The sequence below is a fragment of the Notamacropus eugenii genome, chromosome 2 (assembly GCF_028372415.1).
Source record: "Notamacropus eugenii isolate mMacEug1 chromosome 2, mMacEug1.pri_v2, whole genome shotgun sequence".
Classification (NCBI taxonomy): Eukaryota; Metazoa; Chordata; class Mammalia; order Diprotodontia; family Macropodidae; genus Notamacropus; species Notamacropus eugenii.
The window spans coordinates 492,925,803-492,948,868 of NC_092873.1; the positions used below are offsets into that span (position 1 = coordinate 492,925,803).

The window sequence follows — 23,066 nt, forward strand, 5'->3', positions numbered from 1 at the left end:
CGGACTGGTTTACGCACAGAAAAGTACCCACACGCAGTCCATTAACACAGCATTGCGTGCGCTCTAAGTGACAATAGCCTGGACCCCATGTCCGAGCCATTGTCCCCTTGCCCTGGGCTCAGGGGCACCGCTTTCTTTTTCTTTACTAGCCCGCTGGGTTCGGGTTCGCGCTCGGCTTGGCCGGCGTACCGCAGGTAACTTGGCTTGAAAAACCCGGTTAGCGAACGCGGCCGCCTCGGCTTGGATTGCTGCAACAGCTGCGGCTGCCCTCTTGTGGACAAGGTGCTCCGCGGGACAGCTGCAGGAGCGTCGAAGAAGGCTCGGGTACCACGGGCTCTGCAGAGAGACCAGAAAGCCCAGTGCGTAGCGGGCTATCCATGCCACCCTTGAAAACCAAGGTGTCTTTAATAAAGGGGTTCTAAAGTGACCAATGAAATCCTGCTCACACATATGTATTTAGTTACTATGTTATTCTTTATGAGTGCCCACCTTGTTCCCACTGTCCCACTCTAGAGAGACGCCCCAGAAAAACAGAATCAGGCAGGCTAGGGCCTTCTCCACACTTAGTCATTGACCGTCACCTGAAGATCCAGTCTGCATCCCCCCCTGCCTTTCCCCAGCCCTCTCCTCAGTTACGAGTCCCAGGACCCGTTGGAATCACTTCTGAGTTTGTATGTTTTTGGGGAAGGGGTCTGCTTGGGGAAAGGGTCTACTATCTCTCTGGCTGGGCCAGACTGGCTACGTGAGGCAGCCTGGCAAGGAACAGGCAGACGGGTGAGGGAGGGGGGCTTGCTCCTCCGTGAGGGGAGGGGGAGCAGGGGGTGGAGCCTGATGGGGAGGGGGGCAGGGGTGGGTGGGGTTGGGGGCGTGTCTGCCCGCCAGCGAGAGTGTCTATCCCGCGCCCGCCAGTGCCAGTGCCACTGCTGTTGTGACCACCGTCGCCAGCAGCCTCCAAGGAGTTCCCTGAGCGGAACCCCTTAGAGTTTGCGAGTGAGCCGGGAGCTGTCCTCAGCAGCTCTCTGCCCGCACGCCTGCCGCAGGCACCCCAGTCACTGAGCAGTCAGGCGGCTTGCCCGCCTCACCCAGAGCCGACGACGTCCAAGCGTCCTGAAGACCTTCCCCTTCCCTCCCCTCCTTCCCCCGAAGATCCCGATCTCCCTGACTCCCCAACCATGGGAAACGCTGGAGCAGCTGCTAGAAGGTGCACCGAAGGTGAGAGTGGTGAGTCCTCCCAGGTGGGGAGGGCGGACGGACTTAGCCTCTTCCCCAGTCCCCCTACACGTCTGTCCGCCTGCCTTTTGGTCCCTGAGGGTCTCCTCTAATTCTGGCCAGCCTCCCCTAAATAAGTCCTTTAAGACCTATCCTTCAAACTCCTATAAGTCCCGTCTATTACTTTAGCCTTAGTCCCGTCTGGTTTAGTCTGTCTCAACGACGTGCTACCCCTCTGTCCAGCTCGTTAAAGAGCTCACTGGACGAATGAAGGACGGGGACAGGAGCAAATTCGAAGTGCTCCTCCCGAAGTCCACACAAGGATGCACCCCACGAATTCCTAGACACTACCCAGTCCAAAGTCCGGTCTACTGGCCGCAGACAACTTGGGGCAGCTGTCTCTAGCTCCCCATGTTTTTTTCCCGCCCTCCCAGTTCCTTACCTCCTACCTTTATGGTCCAGTTCAGTTTGTAAGTCCCCTTCTGTCCCAGTTCTCACCATCAGTCCACCAGACGGTAACCAGTCCTCTCTTGAGCCTCTACCCGTCTGAGGGGCAGGCTGGGGCTCTCCCAGGACAGACGGACTTGAGCAAAGACGAGGCAGGTGTTCCTCTCCCCCTGCCCAGATTAATCCCCTTTGAAAAGAGGCTATGAGGCTAGCAGGGGAGGGTGTGGGCGGGCAGGGGTCCTATTAGGGAGAGTGACAGTGAGTGCGTGCGCAAGTGTGTGCGCGAGTGTGTGCGCGCTTGTGCAAGCGTGCTTGTGCAAGCGCGAAGCGAGGTAATGAAACCTCCACGCACGCACGCGGGACCTGCCCGGTAAGTACTAAAGTCACGTTTCTTTTCCCCTTTTTTTCCCTCCTTCAGTATGTGTTAAGCTCTGAGCGCCCGGCTACAGCCGCGCGCACTTGTGCCAATCCCCTGAGCGAGCGCCACTCTTGACGCACGCGCCCCCTCCTCCTCTTGAGGGACTCAAGGAGGGCAAAAAAACACCTATTAGCCACCCTACGCCCCTTCACACTTGGCACTAACTCCCCTCCTCCCACCGCCCCATGAGGCACAGCTGTAAAAGACTCCCCCGCACCCCCATTGGCGGTGCGCCCTCACGGCAAACAGACTAGGAGCGCTGTCTGAGGTATATCCTTCATAATGTCTATGCTTTCGCACCTTTTGGGAGGGGGGAAATGCTGATTTAGCTAAGGGGGCGTATTTGAGGGGAGCAAAAGGGCCAACGCCGACGTTTCTAGAACCCCCGCCCCCCAAAAAACTGTCGCAATAAGTTTTATCAAAAATGAAAAGGTGACGCTCGAATTGAGCGGGAGTAAAATGATACTTCGCCACATACGCAATCATGTTGATTCCTCCGCTTTGGGGAGGGGGAAGTATGGCAACTACCACAAACAGTACAAAACACGACAATTCATGCCCCACCCGCACTCCTCTGCACCCCCCCCCCCGCCGCACTCCCCTCCCCCGCCCCAACCCCCTCTCGCTCTTCTTTCTCCTCCTCCTCCCTCATCTCCTTTTTCTCCCCTCCTGTCTCTCCTCTTCTAACTCCCTCCTCCCCCCTCATCCTCCCACTCTCTCCTCTTCTCCTCCTTCCCCTCCCTCCTCTTCTCCTCCTTTTCCTCCCTCCTCTTCTCCTCCTTTTCCTCCCTCCTCTTCTCCTCCTTCCCCTCCCTCTTCTCCTCCTCCCTCCTCCTACCCCTCCCTTCTCTCCTCCTCCTACCCCTCCCTTCTCTCCTCCTCCTACCCCTCCCTCCTCTTCTCCTCCTACCCCTCCCTCCTCTTCTCCTCCTACTCCTCCCTCTTCTCCTTCTCCCCTCCCTTCTCTCCTCCCCTCCTTCCTCTCACTCCTCCCTTCTCTCCCCCTCCCTCCTCTCCTCTCCCCCTCCCTCCTCTCTTCTCTCCCCCTCCCTCCTCTCCTCCTCCCCCTCCCTCTTCCTATATATTGCCAACTTAATGCTAATGCATGATTACATCCTTATATGTACAATGTACACACTGATGTATAGTCTGCTGGGGTTAGAAGATATTTTGTAACTGGTCAAATAAAAAGCACATACTGGTTTGTTTCTTATGAACTCCAGGGAACATTTAAAGTGAATTGAAGGCATACATAATGTCAAACTTTAGAGGATTCTATCTCTGCATTTTAAATAAATTTGGTTTTGTTTATTGACCAGTTAATGAATATTTTTTTCTTTAGCCAGGTTTCTGTGCTAGAGCCAAAGTAAAGCAATTTTTCCTAATCAGCATAAAGAAAAAAATTAATTCTAAATTATGTGCCCTTAAATCATTAAAGAATAATTTTTAAATCTTCCAAAATTCACTGATCAATTGATTTTCTATCTGTTTTAATTTGAATATGAAAACTGAATATTTGGCTTCATGGTGGTAGACCAGTATGGTCTTGCTGTTTACTTGTCATGAGCCAATAAAAAAGTGTTTTAAGATGTTTTCAAAACTATAAGAAAATAATCATTTTTAAGCTATCATGTTAATGAAGGGCTAATATAGAAGCAGATCTACTTGCTGTCTGCTGCTTTTGAAAAAAATGGAAAAAATTATAGAAACTTAGAAGCCTGCTATAGAGAAAAATATCCATCGAGTGTCAAATTAGTTATTTATCCTATTAATTTAATTTAAATGTCTCATTAAAGTGACTAAAACATGTGTTGGTGCCTTATTCCTAATACAAAAGAATGTATTTGTGAATTGAATCATGCAAGTGTTTTCCTTTTAGCCATGGATGGAGACGGATATCTTGAGAATGATCCTTATGGTAAGATGGGTTTTATGATGATCTGCATATTTAATTATTGGGCTACTAAAGTAGTCCTTCCTTGCCAGTGTTAATGTAAGGTTCACATGTATGGAAACATTCTCAATACATTTAAGAAATTGAAAAGGAGAAACCCCCAACATTTAATTAATTATTTCTATACACTCTTTATATAATGAGTTTCTTTTTAAAGGCTCAAATGTTCATTGCCAGCCTAGTTCGCATGTGTTCAGTACATTATACATGCAAACTGAAGATTACTGAATAGTTTCGAACAAATGATAGAAAGTGATAGGAAATAGCAAATGATATAACTTAGGGACAACTACTTAATATGTTGTGTCCCTGATTTGTGTGCATAATTTCAGCTGGAAGAGTGTTATTCAAGGGCATTGTTAATGTCCTATTAGAGCTAACCAGGTAATTGACCAATTGATAAATCATAAGAATAAATAAAAGAACCATTACCATAACACTGGGGAGGTTTATTGCTTTCGGTACTTACTGAAAATTAATTTAGTTAGCCTAGCTGTGAATCACCTAAGTGTTTAATCTGTTTTTTCTTTAAATAATTTTTCAACACTTGAGTGGATTCAGTGACCTCATAGATGTAGTCACTCCCTCCAGTGGTGCAGATTACCATGCCTATACTCCCTTCCGTAACACAGATCACAACCCATAAACTCCCTTCAATGGTGCAGCTCACAGGTTGTCCACACCTCATTCTATGTGCTTCTTATAGCAATTTACAGCTATCCATTATCATTCTAATAAATATAATGCAATAGAAGCAATGAATAAGTATTTATTAAACACCTGTTATGTGAAAGGCAGTAGACTAAAATGTGGAGGTACAAACACAGGCAAGAAAATCAATAGAGCTCTATTACAACTCCTCTATTCATAAACTCATAGATTTTGAATTAGAAGTAACCTTAAATGTCATCCAGTTCACTTGCCTCATTTTACCAATTAAGAAGCTGAGAGGTAAAGTGAGTTGCCAAAGGTCAATGAGTAGAACCAGGATTTGAAACTATGTCTTCTGACTTCAAAATCCTGAACTCCATCCCTTATTCTAACTGAACTGGTTTTTAGATTTTTTTTTTTATGGTAGTGGGCTAGCCACCCCTCCAATTACTTTAGTTTTTTGTTTTCAACAAAGGGAAAATAATGAACTCTGCAGTGTGGTTGGCTAACTACCTATACTTAAAATCCTGGTAAAATTCCAGAACATTCTATTGAAGTAGAGGCTAGTGAAAAGCTAGAAAAGGAAATGGTGATCATGAAGAGGCAACGTGACTGGCAGGCTTGGGGAAGGGGGCTAGAGAAGCCATGCCAGATTAACTTCATACTCTTTTTTGACATTCTCCTCTACCCACTCTTACCCCCTCCCTCTCAGGCCCCATCCCTGCCCCCCTTATCCTGCCAGGACCCATCTCTATCTCCTCCCTCCCCCTTCAAGTTCCATTCCTTGTCACCCCTTCTCCCCACCAAACCCCATTCCTGGTCCCTCCCAAGCTCCCTCCCTACCCTTCCAAACCCCATGCCTTGCTCCCCCTCCCTCTCAAGCCTCATCCCTTGCCCCCCTCCCTCCCTCCCAACTTCCATCCCTGGCCCCTCCCTTCTCCAAGTCTCATACCTTGCTCCCTCCTCTCTTCATTCAACCCCCCTACTCACCTGTCTTACACCTTGTCAAAAAAGGAAATGAAGTAATTCTGCCCTTACCTTTGTTTAACCAAGCCACAAATGATGCTAACTTTTTGTGATCATGGTTCCCCAACCATCTTTAATAGTACCTTCTAGAATTGTCACAGGAATTGAATTAAAGCTCATGGGCCAGGCATCCCATAGCCTTCATTCCCCTCCTCCAATTCATTTCTCCTTTTCCAGTCCTTTAGCATGCCTCCTATTCTACAAAACCTTTCATAGGTTATTAATGTAGCAACTGAACCCACCTGTTCTTTTAGGAGCCCAAGATTACATTTAACAGGATTTGATGATTTAAACCCAGCTAAAGCACTTGGCTTGGAATTTACTTTCTACTTCTCTTGAGTATCAGTTCCCCAGTAAATATTTGTTTCATTCTCTCTATTCCAAAAATTATTCTCCTTATTAGAGAAAACAGAAGAATTAAATAATTACCTGCTTTCTCTCCATTGTCTGTGATAAGTCAGCCTGTTCCCCTCGAGAAGCAGCCTCTTTCTTCTTTGATCTTTTCTCTTTTCCCGATATCACTATAAAACCCTAAATAAAGAGGCAGCCCCCAGTTTTATTTGTCCTTAATGTGCATAGGGAACCTTTGCTCTCCTAAGCCTTGATGCTCTTTTTATTTTTATGTAACTATCAATGCTTTCAAATTCATCTCCTGTTCCTTGCTTTAGCTCTGTTTTTCACCTATTATTGAAAAACTCTTAAATTCATTACTGAGTTCCTTTTGCATCCACATTTATCTCTTTAGGCAATTCCCCATGTTTCTCATTAGAATGATTTTTCTTTTTGCCCTCAGAATTTCATTCATATGTAGTAGCTATGGCCCAAAAGGCAACTCACTTTGCCCATTGTCTCCTTGATGATATGGAGACTTGATCTGTCCTAAATCCTTGTCTCCCACCACCCCCTCCATTGCAGTACCCCTTTATTGTAGCATTAATTCAAATTATTAGCTTTAGTTTCAGTAGCATTACAGGTTAAAAACTAATAGGGAATGAGAAGCAAGGACACACACACATGAACATGAACTTCGAGGGAGGCTAGGACAGCCACATCCCCCACCCCCATTACCCATATATAGTTATATATTTGTAGGTTTCAAATTGCTATGTAAGTTATTAAAATTGTTTATGCCAACGTAAAAAGGAGCCAGGTTCCTCTTTGACAGGAACAACGTAATTTATGCCAGATGGAGAAAAAACAAAAGGAAAAGAATGGCCAGAGTAATAAGTAGCAAAGACTTTGCGTAACCCTGACTTAAGAAATATAATAATAGCTTGTAGTGATATAGTACTTCAGGGTTTAAAGCCCTGTGTGTGTGTGTGTATATACATATATAAAATATATATATGATATATGTATATAAAATATACATATATTATGTGATACATCCATCTTTTGAAGGGAACCCTTTATAATCTGTTCTCCTAAAACCCATTGTCCCCAAGACTTCCTTAGGGGTAGCTACAACACAGAGGAAGACAAGCACAGACACATAAGGAAAATTAAGCCCACCAAACTGGCAGGTCTTTCCTGTTATTGCAAGAAGAAATCTCACCTGGGTCTCTTACCCTTCCTCTTTACAACATACACAATTCTGTGAATACATAATCCTTGGCCAATCTCAAATATCAGCCTAGAGGAGGGATTCTTAATCATGAACATCTCCTTCCCTGTTTTTAAGGAGGGGTCTGTGAATTTTAAAAAATATCTATGATTGTATTTAAATATAGTTCGTTTTCTTTCTAATGCTAAATTAGTTATTTTATGCTTTAAAAACAATTATTTTGAGAAGGGGTCCATAGGCTTCAACAGAATGCTGCCCAATGGGTCCAGGATACAAAAAAGGATAAAGACCCTTGACCTAAACATTCTAAGTCTTTCTGCTTTTGTACAGTGTCCCCAAAATCTTAATGCAGGTTTAAACTTTAATAGCGATCAGCTAACTGTTATTTTAAGCAATTAAAGCTTTAAACTGCACTAAGACTTTTGGGATACCCTATATACTGACTAGACCTCTTAAAAGTAGGGGAGAGGTTAGCTCCCCCTATAGGGATATTGGAAACAGCTGCTGCTTTCCTGCCCTGCAGATCAGCTGCCTTGACTCACTGAATAATATCACAGCAGTATTCTTTCTGCTGTACCATTCTTACTTATGTGAAAAGTTAATTAAGTTAACTAAGCTATTTATATGAAAAGTTAACTATATTTCAATTTAAATTTTAGTCACACATGCATGTACATATGGATATATGCAAGTACATTCCCTATATATGTTCTTCCTCTGATGTCTCATCATGGGGACAACTTTGGGTTTTCAAAGGCTATGCCAATGAAGCATAAGCCCTAACAGATGAAAAGGCAAATTTTATGTGACTGAGTAGACTAAGTCTGCTGTTCAAAGATCAGCTTAGTTAATTACCAAGAAACTCATCACAAGTAAGCTGTTCATCAGGATTTGGGGGCATTTTAAATGAAAATTAGTCATGGCCCTCAGTCCTACGTAACCCCTATCTGGTTCCCAATTGATGGTTGAGATGAAGTAGCAGAAGATGAGGGCAGGGGTTCTTATTTTGGACCCCTTGGACCTCTTATGGTCTCCTCAGAATCAAGTTTTTAAGTAAATAAAGTAAAATACACAAAATTATAAATAAAACCAAATATATTGAAATACAGTTATCAAAATTTTTTTAAAAGTTCAGAGACTCCAAGTTAAGAATCCCTGCTTTAGTAAATAGTATTACTGAGTTGCTCTGACAAAAAAAAATTTTGACCTTAAATTAGTTCTGATTAAATCTAGGCTTATGAATTTGCCAATTGTCAACTAATCTGTTTTTTTTTTCTAAAAATTAATAAGAAAAACAGGTCTTTTGTGACCTCATCCAATCATAGATATTCCCATTAATAATATGTATGGTTTGTTTTACATAAGGCAATCTCAGATTCCTTTTTTTCAAAGCAAATACATTGCAGATGTAATAGGTTTAAAAAAAATAGATGGTTTACATGTTTAATGACCAAAAGTAAGTCATCCCATTGACTGCAACCTTTTCAAAGATGAATGTTCCTTTAAAAAAATGTACTGCCCTATACTTAAACACTTAAAAATTTGTTCTATCTATCTAAATGTTTCCGACACTGTTGGTAGATCATATGCTTTGAAGTGTGTTATTTTAATAGAAATGATATGGTATATGGAGTCTTATCCTGGTAACTTGTGAATATGTAAAATGTGTGATTTGGGTTAGGTATATGCTTGGTTAATTGTGAAACAAATTTTCTCTGGGTGAGGTACTTGTTTGGTTAGAATGACCTTGGCTTCATAAGAACCTGAACTTTGTTAAGCTAAACTTTTAAATGTCTTGATACTAAAATTCTTTTTTTTAATTGAAAAGGAAATTATTGGAAATTATTTTCTTTTAATTAATAAAGCATAAGCCCTGTAAGATACTCACATTGTTAACTTTACGTAGGGTAAATTTTTTTCTAGATTTAAAGTATTAAAATAATAATAATGAGAGGACAGAAGACTAGACTCTGAAAATCAGAAGTTCTGGGTTCTAATCCTTTTTCATCCACTAACTAGCACTAAATAAGTCATAACTCAGTTTTTTGTTTCATCAACTATGAATTAAAGTGGTTGGTCTAAATGACCTCTGAACTCCTTTAAGTCTTGAAAACGCTGTGATTTTGATACCCTCATTAAGGATTTTTTAAAAATTAATGACAAGACAGATATATATATATATATGTATATGTAATAACAATAGATGGATAGATAGATAGATACATAGATACATACGTACATACATACAGCCATAGGAAATTAAAGGCTGTATGGGTAAAAAAAAGTGGCATGTCAGTTTCAATGTGAGCAAAAGTGAGGTAGTCTACAGGTGTCTCAAAGGCCTTAGTGCATTTTTAAGCCATTTTTAGCTTTAAAATATTTGAGCTAAATAAGCTTGAGGATTTGAACCTCAGCTCTGCTAGTTAGTACCCATATAATTGTAAGTAAATCATTTAATTTCTCTGAACTCATTTCCTCTTCTGTAAAGTGAGGATTGAACTAGATGAGTCTGAGGTGCCTCTAAGAAAGGCTCATCAGGTTCTAAATTTATGACATTATTAATTCAAGTAAAGAAATTCAACAAGAAAGGTGTAGCTGAGGCTGGGAGCCTCAGGGAATCTTTTCATATGTACCTACTGGTGCATAAGGTAAGCAGGGACTCATTATATCAAACTGAGGAGGGGGACCAATAGGTAATTGAAGCTTGTGATCCCCTCTCCTTCAAGAATCTTATTTAATGTCCCTGTGCTTTGGTACTCACCCTAGAGGATGGGTCAACCAGATGGGTGAGTCAATGATGATACAGTCATTCAGATTTCCAGGACCCATATCTGAAAAGCGATTGTTCTGAGACTCTACCATAGACTCCAAGGGTGTGTTCAAAAGCATAAGATTTTATAGTAAAAAAAGAAAAAAACTCAACCTATTCCTTTTAACAAACATTTGTTAATATATACTAAGGCTATCTATAGCTGTAAGTTTCTTGAACAATTTTACGCTATGTTTCAATTGGTAAGACTAAGTAAGGGATCATTATGGGGATGGGGGAGGGTGATCCTAGGATCACAAATTTAGAGCTCATCTAGTCCAGCTCCAACCTTTTACAACTTGGAGTACCGTGTTCTAGAGAAATTAAATTAATTTAATTTAATAAATTAAATAACTTCCCCAAAGCTACATAGGTGGGAAGTAGCAGGGTCAGAATCAGAACCAAGGTCTTAATTTTTCAGATGAGCCTCAAAACTATATATCTGTCCTCAGTTAAAACCCTGATTACTGCTCACCTGAACTATTACAATATTTTCCTAATTAGTCTACTGTCTCCCATCTCTTTTCTCTCCTGTCAAACTGCCACCCACTTGTCAAACTGACATTCCTAAGACATAGGTCTGATCTTGTCACTACCCTACTTTTACTCAGTGACATTACGTTGCTGGCTCTACTTAGCTTGCAGTCAGTTATGATGCCCCCCAATTTTTTCTGGCACATTTATATTTGTTTAATCTTTCACAGTTTTTTTTTTAACTTTGAGTACCAATTGTGTTAGTTTATAAATAGGGCCATTTCTTCAACTTATCAAAGTAATTTCAAATTTTACATCTCTTTAAGAGTATTAGCAAGCTCACTTAATTTAAAATAAAAACACTAATGAGTATATTTTCAATCTTTTATCTGAGCCATTGATTGCACAAAAACAGTGAGAGAACTTTGCCCTCATCTCTTAGTTTAGAAAAGTAAAGCCATCCTTCATTATGTAGTCATTTTATAGTCTACTTATACACTGAGACAGACCTTCTTCCCCCAGAAATGTGTAGCAATTTGGGAAAATAGACTTTAAAAAGTTCTGTTACGTTGAATGTTCCCAGTGATGAGTAAGAATAATAATCAATTATTTGTATAATTAATTAAGATTTTTCCAAGTGTTTTCTGCATAACAACCTTGGGAAGTAGATGGTACAAGTATTGTTATTCCCCTTCTGCAAATAATAAATTGAAGTATAGAGAAATTAAAGGAGTAATTTAGAATAAGAAAGTCCGGATCATAACCCAGGATGTGTGATTCCAAATTCAATATTCTTTTTTCACCCAAGCATACCAATTTCTTCTTTTTTGTGACTGGTTTTCACACATTGTGACACCTTGATATCCTAGCAACACTAACAAATTCACAAATCCTTGACATAAGGAAGGAAAGATGGGAAAGAATGATAGTTGAGAATTTAGATCTAGAGGTTTCGGGATTTTCCCCCTCGTCCTAGAACACCAGTTCTTAACCTTTTTGTCATGGACACCTTTGACAATCTATTGAAGTCACTGACCATTTAAAAAAAATTTAAATTCTTAATCGAAAGAAATGCTAAATTTTAGTTAGAAGTTAGTAAAAATAAAGATGTGATTTTCCTATTCCCCCCTTGCATCATCCCTGCTGTAAAAGAAATAAAATTCTTCATTCCCAATAAATTTCTCTTGAATTTCTATTGGACATCCCCCCAAAAAGAGGAATTTTTTTCCAGAAAACTGATTTTTTAAAATAACTAGTGTTTCTAATACTAGTGTTTACTTTTTCTCATCTAATTAAAACATGAAAAGAATTTAACATCAGCCTACAAGAGGCAAGAAGTGCAACTTGGCATAGTAAAAAGAAGTTTGGGTTTGAAGTCAGGAAAGACGAGTTCAAATCCTGCTTCTTATACTAACTAGCCATATGATGATGGGCAAATGACTTAAGCAATCAGTGCCTCAGTAGCCCTATCTCCAAAATGGGTAAAATAATATCTATAGTGCCTACCTCCAAAAGTGGTTCTTGTGAGGATTCAGTGAGATAATGTATGTAAAACATTGTGAAACCTTAAAACTTTGTATAAATATCAGGCATTAATTCTGCTTTCTGCATATATCTCAAAAGCTAGACAGAAATATAAGATGAATATTTTATATTTTTGAGCATTTCAAAGAATTTCTAATTGTAGCAAATCCAAAATTACTGTTTATCAAACCTGTTTGAAGCTTGTATTCATTTTTCCCAACTAAATGAAAATTCAATTCAACAAACTTTTGGTACATTTGATAGCCCATTATTTTCATAAATTCTTAATATGCTGAAAATTAGAAACTATGAATCTACATGTTTTAATTAGTATTAGTAGAAATACTAATGAGTAATTAGAAAAAGTTTTGAGTGGTATTAATGTAAACCCAAATCCTTGGATTTTAAAGCATAGTTTTAGAAGGCATGCTTTTCTGCTCCTCTCTGATCGTTGCCATACATTCAAAAATTTTTTGAAGTTAAAGATGCATAGAGAATGGAATGACATCTTAAATGTTACTGCAAAAGTCATCAGTTTTCAATTGTTCAAGCTAATTGAGGGAGGACAGGTGATTTAAAATAAACACATATTTGATTTTGGGATCCCTTTAAGAAATTAGTTTAGCTTCCATTTAACTTAGGCTAATTCTGTTTAACTTGGTAGAAATTAAAATTAGATTATGTTTCCAGAGCATAAACCAGATGAGGGAAAGGAGATAGGCTTAGTGATATTCTAGATAGTATTGGGAAAGTCAGTCTCAGAATATAAATTTTCTGCAAAGTAGGTCACTGACTCATAGATCATTGGCAATTAGGTCCATTATTGGTTTCTATAGACTTTTTTTTCCTTCTTAAACACTCCCTTTTTATTACTGAGAAGTAAGCAAATATTGTATTTTCATAAGGAGTCTGTCAACTTTAGTTGTTTTTTTTTTTAATTTTAGTACATTTAGTATATTAAGAAATGCACAGACTTTTGGCGCATCTAGTATACATACCACTTAGGATCTTAGAATCATAGCCTTTGTGATAGGAAAGACCTTGGAGGCCACTAAGTCCAACCCCCCCACCCCTTATTTTATATAGTATTTAACTTGCACATGGATCCAAAATGGTGGTCAGATATTCCAATGAATTATTCTAAAAGGAATAGTGAAAGCCTTGCTAAATATGTAAAAAGTCTGAATACTCATGTCCTGCTATTTCAGGGTCAGGCTTCATTTTTACCTTGAATTCAATCTAGTCTGACTGCTCTAAAAGGTAAATGATTTATTTTTGGCCCTGGGGACTTCAGGAATGGGGTTTGATTAGTCAGCAAATAAGGCTGTCACAGATTTCCAATTAAAGTATTATCCAAAATTTGATAGGAAAAAAAACCAATAGAATATCACTAAGGGACCTCTAGTATACAGGACTTTAGTGAAAGGACTTGAGGCTTTTTCCCAGTGTTTCTCTCTCCCTCCCTCCCTCCTTTTTCTTTTCCCCTCTTCTTTCCCCCTTTCTTTCTTCCCCCTCCCCCTCCCCCTTCCTCTCTCTCCCTCCTCCCCCTTTCTCTCCTCCTGCCCCCTTCTCTCTCTCTTTACTTCTCTGCCCTCCCCCTCTCAATTTACAATGGAGAAGCTATTTGGAGAGTAGTTGAAAGCACTATCAAATTCTGATGAGGGAACTAAGCTTTTTGTTCTGTAAATGTATCTTGCTGATTGACATTCCCAGCTTTGTCAACATCCCAATTATCTTATGATTCATCATGAAATCCTTTAAAAATGCAAAATTTAATTCATATAGAAAGAAAATTTTATAAAACATCATTTTGAGGAGGGCTCTATGAATCAAATATAATGTAGTTATTGTATGGAGCTGGTTCTGCACCAAGAGTTCTTTACCTTTTTTTTTTTTCTTTTGGCAATCTGGTAAAGCCCATAAACCTTATCTCACAATGATTTTTTAAAAATTCATGATTAAATAAAATATTAAATTTCCATTAGAGATTAGTAAAAATAAAGTTGTGATTTTTTTCCTATCCAAATTCACAGCACCCTTGAAATACAATCCATGGATCCCAGTTTAAGAACTTCTAAGGGAACTTCTAATTCTGAACAGTCGTATTAAAATGTGTCTTCAGTCTCCCTGAAGCTTTAACATTCTCATAACTTTTTGTCTCTAAAACTTTACCTTTTAAGATAGATATGCAGTATTGATTCATCTATTCAGGGCATTTTGTTTCCTAACTATAAGGTTGTTGATTGAAAAAATTAGTAGATTGATTATGTTACCTGTTGAGCTTTAGATATCCAAAGGTAAACCATCAATACCAGGAGGTTACTAAATTGTAGTGAAAACTGATAGTTGGCTGCTCCCTTTCTGGCTTTTCTCTTTTCTTTTGTACTCACTCCATTCTTTATTGGTATGAAATATATTATGTGAAATAATACAATGTTATGTTTTGAGGTGGGAAGTTTAGAAGAAATAGGATAAAGGAAGGAAGAGGATAAAGAAAAAAAGGCATGAAAAAGCATAGAAATGTAAGATATTATAGAGTGTAGTGACTGGCCTCCTCCCTTTCTTCAATGGAGCATTGAAAGACTTCGAGAAAAAAATCATTTTCATAGCAACAGTTGTAAGGTGACTGTTAGGAGGAAATGAATAAATAAATGTACTGCAAAATCCTGTTTTTACAGAATGAGTTGGGACCAAGGTCATTCTGTATAAATATATATTTCTGGGAAAATGGAAGTTGAGAGTATATCCTGAGAATTTTATTGGGGAAAAAGTATATATGCCAAGAGGCTCTGTGATGCAGTGGAAAGAGTTCTCAGGTTGGAGTCAGGAAACTTGGGTTCCAGTTATAGTTTTGCCATGAATTGGCTCAGTGACTTGACTTCTCTGGGCCCTATTTGCTTATGTAAATGATTATGTTGGACTCTAAGGCCCTAGGTCTAAAAATCTATGAATATTGAATAATAGGAGGTAAAATATAATGAGGTTATTTCCTTGTATTAATGAATTAAGATTTATAAAAAGAAAAAAACTCAAGAAGGGAATATCTTCTTAATATTTGTTCTGTCCTTGGATCAAATTTGTATTTACTTACCTCCTTGTACTAGTTACATGCTTCCCTCCCCCCACTCCTATCTGAACAAGAATGATATGGGAGGTAGGGAATCTAGAATTTCTCTTCTAAAGGTCAGTGGGATCTGTAAATGCATAAATCAGTCACTTTGATGGATGATTATATGGATATATTGGCCATCCTCTTCACTTGCCCCAAAGTCACCAATACATCTCTTCACCCCTCTTTCCTTGAAGATGAGGAATTCAGCATTTGAAAACTTCCACTTATTGGGGGAAAATGAACGATGGCACTTACATTAAATTCTGTTGGAAGGACACTTTACAAGAAATATATACAATGGAAACAAAATACTGTATCCTTTTGGATAAGAAGGATGAGATTAATTTACACAATAGCTTTACTATTAGGTGATATGAGTAGAAAGTAGAGAGTATTTGCTTTTAATCAGATTACACAGCATGTATTGGAATAATTAGCCCTCCATCATCATTTTTTTTATTGTTCTGTACTGTTTTGACCATGACATAAATTAGAACATTGTGTGTACTATCTGTTAGAATTAATTGACTGTTGGAGACTGCAAATTTTATTCCTAATTGATATTATAAGTTGATTTTTGGAAATTTGCTTATTTTGGTTCTTAATCAAAATTATAAATTTAGATTATTATTCTATCCAGAACTTGTTCCAAATAATTCCTTCGTTTTAAAGATAACTCCTAATGGATACATGTTATAAAACTTATTTACCTTCTTTTTATGATAAAGTCATAAAAATATATTGTGGGGCATGCCTTTGAAAGAAAGGTTGGATTTGACCTCACAAACATTTTTGCATTATAGTCACTGATGGAGTCTACCTTTTATTATTAGGGTCATAGGATCTTAGATTTATAGCCAGAAGGGAAATGCTCTTATTTTTACAGATGAAGATTTCCAAGGTCATAGTGGTAGTAAACTCTGATTTGAAGCCCAGGTTTTTTTACTCCAAATTTGGCAGTTTTCCATTATGAATCATCTGTCTATGATTAGTTATATCTAGTGATTAGAACAAAGGTTAAAGTAAATTTAAAATTGGAGGTAAATATAAATGTTAGACTCTAGTAGCTCTAACCTTTCCTGTTTATGTCTATAGACTCTTATCTATAGACTCCAAAAAATAGGAAATAGATGAAAATCAAGACATTAACTCTATTATCATTTTTGGAGAAAGTAAACTATACATGGCAGTTGCCACAATGGGGAGGCCAGAAGGGTGCACAAACTATTTTAGCCAACAAGTACTTGTTTTTTGGTTTTTTGTTTTTGGTTTTTTGTTTGTTTTTTTTGCCTATGCAAAGTTAATCAAGTTGGTCAAGGACAATATATGTACAGGCTCATTTACAAAAAGTGAAGGAGGAAGATGACAGATAGTAAACAGTTTCACTTCACAAAATAGTGAAAAGTTGCTCAAGGGAAGCCAAGAATTCTGAGAGTATGGTATCTGATTTAAGTCAGCTTAACCTGAGATCATTTTGCAGATGAACTACAAGGACCACAAGTAGATGTGAAAGGGAACAGAATGGTCTGTATGGTCTGTTATCATTAGTGAGGATAGGAGAAACCTTTGGACTTTAGCAACTCAGTACCAAACATAGTGTGGCAGGAAAAATGGAGGTATTTGAAAAGGGAAAGTCAAAAAGATCTCAGATCTCTCCTGACTTCCCAATCCAATAGTCTAACTGCTATATCACCCAGTCTTTACATTATCACATAGATCCTCTTAAATATCCCTGTCCAACAGGACCAGTGGCACTATCTCTGGATTATAGATAAATCATCAAAGGCTTTGAGAGGTTAAGTAGTTTGTTTTAGAATTTAGTAGTTTTTTTTTGTTTGTTTTTATATCACCATGACTAACACACTCTCTGGCCCTCACTGTTAAGACACTTAATAAACTTTTATTTTGTTAGATTGAATTGAAGCTACCCAGTTGCTTAAAGCCTTTTTAAACTGGTGCTAAAGTATAACAAAATCCCAGTTACTTAGGACTTTTAGCTCATGTATGAGGAGTCATTTTAGTCATTGATAAAAATGACTTCATTTTTAATCAGAGTTTCCATATTTGTTTTAGTTTAACCACTCTTCCATGTATATATCCTATCTCTTAACAAATATTTTTGTTTTATGAAGTAACAATATTAATAAGCTTTTAAAAATTAGCATAATTTCTGGTCTCTTGGCTAGAATTTATTCTTTTGTTCTAGCTCTCTTCTAGAACATTGGAAGGTTACTATTTGTAACACATTTTTGAGTTGAGACCTAAAATGTTCGTGATAATCCTTTACTAACTATTACTAACTATTCCACTAACTATTGATATTCAACTATTGAGCTAACTATTGATATTCAGTTTTACAGTGCTAGTGTTTCTATCTGTATAAGTTAGTCAAGGTCCATTTTTATGCAAAAAAAATCACTTTATCTGGAAATACCACAAACCATTAAGTATTAACTAAATGAAAACCTCGCTTTAAGCATAAACTGGATATATAGTAGAGTAATAAAACAAAGATGTATTTGTAAAGGAAACATTTTGATTTTTGGAGATATCAGTGCTAAAAAAACAATCAGCATAATTATTTGACTATTTTAAGAATAGCAGGGATTAATATAGCTCCAGCCTACAGCTGTCCCAGAGCTCATCTAGTTCCAAAGATGTGAAGGACTCTAGGCACCAGTGGCTTCCACACTTACTCTAGAGAAGTTTCCCAGGGTTCAGAAAAATCAAGATCTTTTGGTATCACCTTAATAAAGCTCGAGACCTCAAATGATACAGGGACTAAATGACTGAGGAGAAAATACACTCATGGTACATATGTACATTTTGGAAAAGCTGTGGTTTCCTAGATTTCATCAATATTAGTTTATTAATATCCCACTAAAATACAAATTTTTCATTGATGTGAAATAGACTAGTGTAAAAAACCCTGGCAATGACTTTCCTTATGGAGAGTATTCTTTAATAAGGCTATTTTTTTAAAAAAAAGAATGTGATTATAGTATATAATTCAATTCAACAAACATAAAGTAGTACACAGCCCTTATAAGTCCCTAGATTTAGAACAGTAAGGATCCTTTGAAGCCATTGAGGCCAATCTTACAGTTGAGGAAACTGAAGCAAATGGAAGTTAAGTGACTTGCCCAAGGTCACACAGCTAGTAAGTATCTAAAGTGGAATTTGAACGTAGGTCTTCTTGACTCCAATTCCAGTGCTCTATACACTATGCCATGATGCTTCCCATTATTGACCAATAAGAAAAATTGAAACTAAATTTTATGCTAATGAGTTCAGTTGACAAAGATCGCACTTCCTTGGGGTTGATTGAATTACAAAACAAATCAAAGTTGTGTTACAAATGTAGTTGTTCCCTTCTAGCAGTAGATGCCAGTAGAGTTCTTCTGAATTAAAATAGAATTGAGACCAACAGGGCCATAGCAACAACTTCCTCTTAGAATTGCTATTTTTAGAAAATATGATATAGGGCTCTTATAGCCTTATATCATATTTTTAATAGGACTTTATAACAAGTCTTTGCAATTTTTGTTGAAATTATGTGAAGATTTTTCAGTTTGATATTTTACAACTATTTAACCGTTTAAACTTTACTCGATTTTACAGTTATGTTTACTTAGAGAACATAGTCATATTTTTATCAATTAAAATTAGAGTTCAACTCAGAAACTTAGGAGATTGTTAACTTTGAACTCAGGTATTCTTGGGTTGTAGGGTCTAGAAAATGTATCAGTTGAAAAACTTCAATGTATTCATTCCTTTCCCTATAATTATAATGGTTTAACTAATGGCAATGGGAAATGAAAAGCAATGGGAAGCATTTATTTAGCAAACATTAAGTAACTACTTTGTGCATCACATTGCTAAGAGAGATATGAAAATAAATAAGTGTACTCTGTCCTCAGGGAACTTAAAATCTATTTAGGGATAAGATATGTATGCAAATAGGATTTGAAATCAAGAGAAGTATAAAACCATGCAGTATAGATAAATATTATAAGAATTCATAGAAGATAGGGGTCAATGGAAGACTTCTCATAAGAAGTGGGACTTTGTCAAAGAGAAAGAAGGAAGAAAGAAAGGAAAAGAAAGAAAGGTGAAGAGTAGAAGGGCCTTAGGATTGGAGATGGACAAATATCTTGACTTGCAAAAGAAAATAAAAGAAAGAAAGAGTAGGAGGAGGTGAATTTTTCACACTTTCCACCAAGGATCTTGATTTTGGATTTTGACAAAATTCTAGAACATTTTATTAAAGAGCTTGTGTGTGAGTACTTAGAAAGGAATATGATTTGTCAATATCAGTGCACAAGTCATAGTAGATTAATTTCATCTCTTTTTTGACAGGTTTACCAGAATGGTAGATCAGGGCTGTACTTCAGGCATAGTTTTCTTATATTCTAGCAAGGCAAATCCTCACAATTTCCTTATGGAAAAGGTAGAAGAATGCAGACTAGATGGTAGCATAGTTAGATGAAATAAGGAGGATTTACCCAATGCCATTTAATGAATGGAAGCCAGATGGGACCACCTCAGGAAGAATATATCCATGGGGATATATTCTGTTTAGTATTTCTATTGGTTGAATATTTTATTAGCTTTTTCTGAGTGACACAAAACTAGAAGGGCTAGCTAATGTTTTGGAAGGTAGATTTGAGTTCCCAAATTTTGATTGTCTAAAACAATGTTCTCAATCTAATCAAATGAAATTGAATCAAGATTCATACTTAGGTGGGGGAAAAAATCAAGTCCAAAGTACAGAATGAAGAAAACATAGGTAAAAAATAGTTCATGGGGAAAAGACCTGAGAAATCTACTAGACTGAAATAACTCAATATAAGGAAATTGCATCTTGTAAGTTTTTTAGTTAAATGATTTTATTTAATGTATTTCACAGAGTAGATAATTAGTAGTATTCATTAGTGATAATATTTCCTGTTAGTTTCTTATGTTTCCCAAATTTGCTGTTAGCTCAGGCAATTGTTGTTCACCTTTGTTGTATCTGTCATTTAGGTAGATGGTAGGAAATTTGGAAGAAAGAATATTTAAGAGAATCTCTCCCTTGAGATTGTTGCCTTCTAAGTAGCCTAAGTTAGACTTTGCATACTCAGTGCTGTACAGAGAGAGATCTGTTGCACCTTGCTCACAAGATACTCATTAAATACTACACAGTGCCCATGTTTTCTGATCATAGATCATAAATTTTAAATAATAATACTTTACTTAGATAGATAAGGAACTGAAGGTTACTGGAGTTTGCTAAGTGTTTGTAACTTCATTGGAAAGGAAAATAATGCTTAAATTCATTTCTTTTTTTTGCTAGATTTCCTGGTAATAGATATTAGCACCAAGGTTGCCTTTTTAATTTGGTCTAGTTGGCTGTTTTATTGACTTTCAATTATCTGCATAGATTGTAATAAGTTTATTTTTTTAATTGTTCTTTAATTGAGTTTTTTTAGACTACCATATATAAAATGCCTTTATATTTATTGATCTCATTATTGGGTGTTTTGATATTAAAAGACTGTTAATGTCAGAGCTTTTAAGGCAGATATCAAAGGGTGTTTTTTTTTTTTAAATCACCACCTTTTAGTTGAGGTGAAATGAGAATTTTTTACAAGTAAAGCTCAGAAATATTCTGTTTGATATAACAGGAAACAGAACAGCAGTAGTGGTTTGAATACCCTGCAAACAGGAAGTTTGATACTTGCTTAGCTCTTAGTTTCGATGTTAGAAGTTATCAGCTTCTTCTGGGTATCGTCTCTGGTATTGAAAAGTCTTATATAGATGAATGGCAGCTAGGAGGGAGCTGCCTTGTAACCAGTGTACAGGGACGACCACTACTCTTCAAAAACTTGAAGGTTTTGCTAGCCGATTGTTTCATAGACAGCCTAAGGGTACAGCCCATGATCTGAAAACAGCTCTGGAAAATGAGAGCCTTCATTTCTCTGAGTACACTGCCTTATGGGACAGATCAAGTAAGTCTTCCTCTGGTAGCCTTCAACTTGCAGATAACTAACAAAAGCTATGAGAAATTGATGATTGAATTTGATCTAAAGAACAGCATGTTGCCGGAGTCTTTTTCTGACTTACAGTTACTTATTCCTTCATAGAAGGACATTTTGTGGGTTCAAATTAAAGCTACTCCCATATTACTTCATAGCTCTTACAGTTTTGTTTTTCTCAATCATCAGTAGATAGGCTACTGTTCTTTTGTTAGCCTTGATGGTATTTATTAATTCTTTAGTTTCAGAGAAAAATGACTAGATTAGAAAATAATTTGCTTTAAGTTCTTGGAAGTGCTAAGCCTCAAATTTTGTGAAAATTGATTACATTTTTAATTGAAGGATTCCTTTATAAGAATGTCAATGTTTCCATTTGGATTGCAGTTTGTGAGTCATTTCAGCATTATAAGCAAGGTTCTACAAAGTTAAAAGCTTCATGCTATTGTTTTAATTAAAATTTTGCTTATAGGATTATATATTTAATTGTCTTCTATAATTCTCAATGGTTTTGTATAACTTGTAATTTCAGGCTAATCAAATACTAGAATTTTATAACAAAATGATAATTACTTTGATTCATACATCCAGGTCATAGTAAAGTGTTTAGATTATATTTTTTTCTAAAATATGAACTCAAACTATCTGTGGAAACTTTGTCCTTTTATTTTAAAAATTATGTAAAAATAGGAGCATCTCCTCAAAATTTCATGTCACCTTAGAGTCTCTCCTAAATTGTTTGATTTGCTTCTTTTATTGGATAGAAAATGGAATACTTCAGATTATCTTGTACCCTTTAATGGATTTATTAATTGATCATCAGATTTTACTCATTGAGTGCTGAGTTTGTCCTTTTTAGTTTATATCAGTTATGGACATATGCCCTTCCTCTGACATACTTACTGGTAGAGTGATCCTGGGCAACTCACTTAACCTCTCGGTGGCCCAGGAAAATACCCAAGATGATCAATTGCAGAGAAGTTATGAATCCCTATCACTAACCCAGGAGTTAAGGGGAAGAAGCCTAAAATTTAAAAAAAAAAGCAACTCATCTGAATATACTAGGTCTATTTAACTCCCCTTCTTTCATAGGTTGGAGATGGTATAAACATATGCATTTCAAAAGTGTTTTACCTCCTGTCAAGATATTAAGATATATAAAAAGGCAATTTATATAAGATATATTTGTGTAAAAGCCATTCATAGTTTCACTTAAAGTGTCTTGATCATATCTAGGCAGGCACCACTGTATAGCTAATATTAGCTCTGTTTGATAGCAGAGGAAACTCAGATACAATTTTAGAGTTAAGTGAATGGTTCTGTCATAATAAATTAATTAAAATCAATTAAAAGGCTCCTTATAACTGAAGTATCCCCCACATGACCTTGTTGTAGTCTACTGCCTCACTCTCTTAAGCTGCTTTAGAAATAATTATTATTCTTCATAAAGGTCTAATAGTCTAATAATTCTTTAATTGCTAGTATTTGGACTTAAACATTTTTGATGAATAGGTTTCTTTAGTAATAACTACAGAAATCTAGGAGTGGGATAGTATCATAAGCAAAAGACCTCTATTTGAAATGATAGACTGGTCAAATGGGGTATTAATATAACTTTACCTCATGAAAAAGATGGTGCTAACACTTAACCTTAGTATAAATTTCTAAGATTATAGAAATAGAATCTTTTTTGGCTATCAATGCACAAACCTAAAAGGTATTAACATTCAAGAAGTCTTAGTGGTAAATAAATAAGACCTCCTGGTTCAAAAACAGTGGAGTTTTATTAATCAAGTAATCTCCTTATTTGATTATCTCTTTATTTTTAGATGACCCTCAAACATGTGGGAATAAAAATATGTTA

The 23,066-nt window shown here is 37.1% G+C and overlaps 1 protein-coding gene across 7 annotated transcripts in view; it reads left to right on the forward strand.

Annotated features, from left to right (window-relative positions):
- The first annotated feature begins 421 nt into the window (after positions 1-421).
- PRKACB (protein kinase cAMP-activated catalytic subunit beta) overlaps positions 422-23,066 on the forward strand; it is a 53,394-nt gene continuing 30,749 nt past the window's right edge. For 2 of the 7 annotated variants that reach the window (XM_072648856.1, XM_072648857.1), the window contains exon 1: positions 20,905-21,178. In XM_072648856.1, coding sequence (XP_072504957.1) covers positions 20,992-21,178 — 187 coding nt within the window. In that variant the 5' untranslated portion in view covers positions 20,905-20,991. Of the gene's footprint in view, positions 672-850; positions 1,213-1,906; positions 2,027-3,953; positions 3,993-20,904; positions 21,179-23,066 lie in introns of those variants that run through there. The other 5 variants (XM_072648861.1, XM_072648859.1, XM_072648860.1 and 2 more) reach the window with 5 other exon arrangements.